This window comes from Chinchilla lanigera, unplaced genomic scaffold, assembly GCF_000276665.1.
Source record: "Chinchilla lanigera isolate Chin_1 unplaced genomic scaffold, ChiLan1.0 scaffold00010, whole genome shotgun sequence".
Classification (NCBI taxonomy): domain Eukaryota; kingdom Metazoa; phylum Chordata; class Mammalia; order Rodentia; family Chinchillidae; genus Chinchilla; species Chinchilla lanigera.
The window spans coordinates 34,049,998-34,056,096 of record NW_004955411.1 but is presented as its reverse complement, the minus strand read 5'-3'; the positions used below and the strand labels follow the sequence as shown (position 1 = coordinate 34,056,096).

The 6,099-nt window shown below is 35.5% G+C and overlaps 1 protein-coding gene across 1 annotated transcript in view; it reads left to right on the top strand.

The window, feature by feature from the left end:
- Positions 1-4,925: 4,925 nt before the first annotated feature.
- Positions 4,926-6,099, top strand: part of Sesn1 (sestrin 1) — a gene marked incomplete at its 5' end in the record, with an annotated part of 17,186 nt that continues 16,012 nt past the window's right edge. The window contains 2 exon segments of the mRNA XM_013510807.1: positions 4,926-4,991; positions 5,753-5,953. Coding sequence (XP_013366261.1) covers positions 4,926-4,991; positions 5,753-5,953 — 267 coding nt within the window.

The window sequence follows — 6,099 nt, the reverse complement described above, 5'->3', positions numbered from 1 at the left end:
TTTACAGATTAAGGCCCTTCAATTTAGAGGCTAAATGTGGCTGCTTTGTATTTCTCTCTGTTCCACGGGGAGATGATGCATAGGACACTTAACAGCATCATTCCTATTTTGGGCTATCTTTTGGTCCCAGCATGAGATTTTTTTGTTCTGTTCTGTGGTTGGTTTTTGTGGTGCTGGCACTTGAACCCAGGGCCTCACACTTGCTGACCATCGCTCTACCTCTGAGCTACATACCCAGTCCAGATGAGGAATCTTTACAAAATTCTAGTGAAAACAAATTCCGTTGGGTGGTCTAAAGGTAATTGTCACCTCCTGCCTTTTTTGAGAAGTTAATTTTTGTGCAGTGAAAGGCTAGATGAAATCAATAATCTACTTCCTGTCAGTATCTGAATTAGTAAACCTTTGGGATCAAATCTCAGAGCTCATTAGGAATGCCTCATTTTAGCCCTTTGTCTTCTAATGGACATGAGATTAAGTACAAAAGATCATGTCATGTGCCCACTCTGTTAACTTAAAGGGGTGTGTGTAAGGGACATCATCTTTTGAGTCTAGTCTCCAAAAATAAGAGAATAAATTTATTTTATTCTGGAGTAGCAGTAACTATATTTCTCATTATAGTCGGTGTTGATCACTTTTTTTCTGTTTGGAAAAGAACTTCTTTCTCTCATTTGTCTTTTCTCCCCTCTATTTCTTCTACTGTTTTTATGGAATAGCATAAAAATACCACAACTTACTCAATTTAACTATAAATCCACTCAGGTAACACAAATGTGAGCTGAGTCAAATTCTGTTTTACCTAGAACTAGACTTGGACAATAATAAGACTGAAGTCTTGAATGTTGAGGACTCCTTTATAGTTCTCTCTTTAGGTTTCTTGTTCTGTCCCCAGCTCTCTTGGCAGACTGATACCTTACCAAGGAATGAGTATAATCATAACACTAAGAGAAACTGTATAAGAGATCTCTAACCTAAGATCTCTACCAAAGAATGTTTACCTTTTCTGAACACCCTATTTTGTGGTTCTGGGGATTGAACCTTGGGCCTGTCATGTGCTAGGCCATTGCTTTACCACAGGGCTATGCTCTAGCCACTTAACACCCTATTTTAAAACACACAGTTTTTTCACTGTAAAAGATGTATTTCAAAAAAATATATTTCAAACAGAATTGGAAAAGAAGGGTTTGGCCATTGACAGTTCAAGGAAAGGGGAAATAATGGTATTGATAGCCCACTTAATTTGGCTGAAGGGATGGACTTACAAAGACTCTAGAATTGCTTAGAACCACTGGTGTAAAGACTCTTGTTATACCAGTGAGAAGATATCCATTTCTGAACCATTTATAACCACTTTCTTAGAATTGTAAAAATTTTTTTTTGGAATAGTTTGGTATTGTACTAGTCAGCTTTTCCACCACTGGGACAAAATGCCTGACACTGCAATTTAAAAGAGGAGAGGTTTATTCTGGTTTATGTTTTCAGAAGGTTCAGTCCATGGTTAGCTGGCTCCAAGGTTGACATTGCATGGCAGAAGGGCCTGGAAGGAGAAAGCTGCTCAACTCATGGCAGCCAGGAAGTAGAACAGGAAGCTGAGAGGGGTCAAGGAAGGGAGGGGAGAGAGAGGAGAGACCCACCCTTGAAAGGCATACCTCCATTAACTCACCTCCTCCATCCAGACCCGAGCTCCCAGCAGCACATTCAACTATAATCTGATCAATGGATGAATATGGTGATGAGTGTAGTGTCCCCATGATCCTGTCACCTTTTGACAGCCCACCTCTGAATCAATTAGACTTTATAGGAGATGTTTTAAATCTAAATCATCACAGATATGTAAAGTACATACAGTACTTGGTATAGAAACAAGACCAGAATGATATAACTCACCCTTTTTGTTTTTAAGTCCATATGATATCAATTTAGTCTCATTTAAAGAGTACTGTCCATATATTGCTAATATATTTGTAGGATAAAGTCCTAAGATAGAATAACTGAGGATTTTTTCCTTCTCTTTACAAATATTAAATTAAAAAATCTGCACATTGTGCCATTTGCTTTTTCCTCCAAAAAACATATTTTAGAAATATTTTAAAATCTACCCACATAGAACTGTTTCATTCTTTGTATGTTTTTATTTTTTATTATAGTTTATTCACTCAACACTTTTATTATAGTTTATTCACTTAACGTGGTCTCAAGGTGCATCCATTTTCCTCCAGATGACTCAAATCTACCCTCATTTATGTCAGAGTAGTACTTCATGGTATATAAATACCACATTTTCTTTATCCATTGGTGAATATATAGGCTGTTTCCAAGATTTAGCTATTATGAATTCTGCTGTAAACATGGGTATGCATGTATTACTGCAATACAGTGTTTTTAAGTCTTTTGGAAAGATAGGTGGAAGGGAAATAGTTGGGTCAAATGAAATTTCTAGTTTTGATATCTCCATACTTATTTCCATAGTAGTTTGCTAGTTTCCATTCTCATCAGCAGTGTAGAAGGGTTCCTTTTCCCCCACAGCTTCTCTAGCATTTATTACTTGATTTCTTGATGATAGCTGTTTTTGGGGGGATAAGATAGAGTCTGAGTGTCATTTTAATTTGCATTTCTCTAATGGCCAGTGATATTGAGCATTTGTATTGGTCAGACTGAACTTTATTGAAACAGAACTTGTTCATTAGCTGTTAGGTTGTTTTCAGTCTTGTACTATTAGAAACAATGTTGCAGTGATTATCCTTTTACATAATGACATTTCACAAATATGAGTATATCTGTAGGTTAACACTTAGGATAGAATTGTTGATTCAAAGGATATACATTTTTATTCTGGTCAGTGTTGCAAGTTACTCTAGAAGTTATATATTCTTTAGTCTTTGTATTCATTCTCCCCCACACTCCAGATACTCCCATCAGCAGTGTGTAAGCAACAGGACTGTTCCTCCACCCTCTTTCCAACACAGCCTGTTGCCAGACCTTTTGATCTTCTTTTAGGAGGAAAATGACATTTAGGTATAATTAACTTGTAGTTGTTTTACTATATTGAGCACTTTTTCAGCCATTTGTAGTTCCTTTTCTTTGAACTGTCTTTGTCCTTTGCTTACTTGTATAGGATTGGAGATTTTCTAGGAATCTTTATTTTTAAAATTAGCCGTTTGTTATATAAGTTGCAAATATCTTTCCCAGTTTTATATTCATGTTTAAGTGAAAGTACTTTTGTCATCAAATTTGTCAGTGTTGTATTTTATGATTCCTGGGTTTTGTGGCATTCTTAGGCCTACTCCTGTACTCCCTGAGTGTCTTCTACTAATACTGTATGTTTTTTAGTTCTATTTGTTTCACATTTAATTCTGATTTGTTGTGGAGTAAACTATGATTTAGGTCTCCAGCGTCACTTTTTTTCTGAGTGACTACCCAGTTGCCTGAAGATCATTTGTTGAATAATACATTTCTCCTCTGTTTGACTTTTCATATACTGAAGACCCAAGTATAGTAGCTTTTAAATTATAAAATGAGTAACAAAACCTTAAAATAGGTTTACTCTAAAGAACATTTTGTTTAAATAACTTTTTAAATATTACAGAAATGAGAAGGGATAAATACTGACTTTAATCCTACAATGTTGCCCTCTGTAAATTGTTTAAAATGTATATATTTGGATTACAGATTCCACTGGAAAGGCTAGTAGAGTTGTCATTTTACATAAATGCCTGCATTTGTGCTGAGATCATATACTGAATAACAGGAATGTGTTTTCTGCTGGCATTTATTGGAGGATATTAAAATGAATTGTGACTCATCTAATGAAGAGTAGAATTTATATACTATCTTCAGTATAAGAGTAAACTAATCAGAGTAAGAATGACCTCCAGTATGAAAGGTTTGACTTACATATAACTTTATGGATTTAGTTGGCAAATATAGCTTACTTTGAATCTTGATTTTACCTCATAGAGATTATTTTACATTTTGTCTTGGCTGCTAAATTTTTAAATCCATTCAGCTCAAAAGGTTTGCATTCTGTTTGGCCCACATTTCTTGGGCTGCTGCCATGTGTGCCTCCTCCTATTTTCCTTTAAAAAGAGAGCATCTGCACTATGTATAATGAAGAAATTGTGGACATTGTAGAGAAAGAGTGGAAATAATATTTCCATGTAATTTTATAAACAAGGGTTAATCTTTATTGTATAAAGTCTAAGACATTTTTAAATGAGACCAGGTTGATAAAACATAGCGCCCTCCCACCCCAACCTGTTTACTAGATTCACTGACAGAAAACCGTTTATTTCTGAATTACTTGAACTGCTCTAAAGTAGAATATAAGCACAGTTGGTGCCATCTTATTATTAAAGAAAATTTAAACCAAACACAGAAACAAAATGTTTTCCTCAGTTTGTTTTACTCAGTCACAGAGAAAACATGCCCAGTAGTACTTTCTCTTTTGGAGGTTTAACTAGTTTTTCATATTCCTCTGCTTACTGTGAGCTGTTGTTGTGAACATAATAATGACTACACTTCTTCCTGTTTAAGATTTCTGCATGGAGGTATTGCCTGAAAAGATGCACAGGGATTGATATTTTGGTTGTTTTGGATGTGCAAACACATTGGTCTTATTTTGTATCACTGACAGCCCACAGAGTTGGCTGCTGTGTACTGAACTTTCTGTTCTAGACTTTCTGCCAAGTACTTTATGCAAAACTCTGGTTTAGTGAAACAGGTTTTATTGTTTTTAGTCAGAGTTGTATTATGAGCTGTTATTAACTGTGTGATGCAAACGGACGAGTTGGTATGTATATATAGCCAAGAAAACAAAACACCACAACAAACTTGACTCTGTTCAACTAGTTGTTTTTCCCTCCCATTTCTGTATCCTTAGTTAATGTTGTTTACTGCTGGAGGCCTGATGGTGTAATTTGCTTTTCTAGGAACTTGGAATTAGAATTCCTCGACCACTAGGACACGGACCAAGCAGATTCATCCCAGAAAAGGAGGTATGTAGTTTGTGAAAGTATGTAGTAAACTGTAAAAGAAAAGTTTTTATGACCTGTATCTTGGCCTCTGAAAAAGTGTTGGTCAACAGCGTGTTTTAGGCAGAGTTGATTGCGGTTAATCATGCTTTGGCAGTGAATCTGTGGTATTAGAAAGCTGTTATAGTCATGTTGATTTCTAGTATTTCATGACACTCTTGTAAAACACCCTTATTTAATCAAGTAAAGTCAAGACTTGTTTTTGACTAATAATACTCTGCTTGCTTATATTTAGATCTTGCTTACGTATGCCTGTAAACTGAATTACTTGGTCTTGACCATCTCCCTAGGACGGTATGAATACTGGATTGAGTCTCTATATGTAAAAGCATCTGTACTTTGTTTTCATATGGATTGTTTGCTATTGGTTAACTTTGGTGTTCCTTAATTGAGTGAAAATAGTTGGTAGTATAAGGAAAGGCTTTAGTTCATGTTTGCAAGCACTGCAACTTTGATACTCTAAATCTCCTTCTTTGTCTGGATTCTGGCCAAGTCTACAAACAGCCAATTAGGATGGCCTTTAACATTCAGTCTTTGTTGTTTATCTCCTACTGTATAATGGAACCATTTATTTTTTTGTTTTGCTACCAGTTGAGTTTAAATTCATAACTTCTCTCTTAAGCCAGATTTAATCTGCTTCTAGACAACACCATGCAGCCCATGCATATTTTCTTTAATGCCAATTTACAACTTACATAACCATGGTTTTCTTCTCATTTATACAGATTCTCCAAGTGGGGAGTGAAGACGCACAGATGCATGCTTTATTTGCAGATTCTTTTGCTGCTTTGGGTCGTTTGGATAACATTACATTAGTGATGGTTTTCCACCCACAATATTTAGAAAGTTTCTTAAAAACTCAACACTATCTACTGCAGATGGATGGTCCTTTGCCCCTACATTATCGGCACTACATTGGAATAATGGTGTGTACACATTAAATGAAACAGTCTTTTTACTTGCTTTTATTAATCCATTAAAGAGAGAGTGAATGCTTTAAACAAAGGAATAAATAATTGTATTCCACTGTGTAATAGGACACCCTATTAGGTAGTCTCTTTTTATTTTTTTT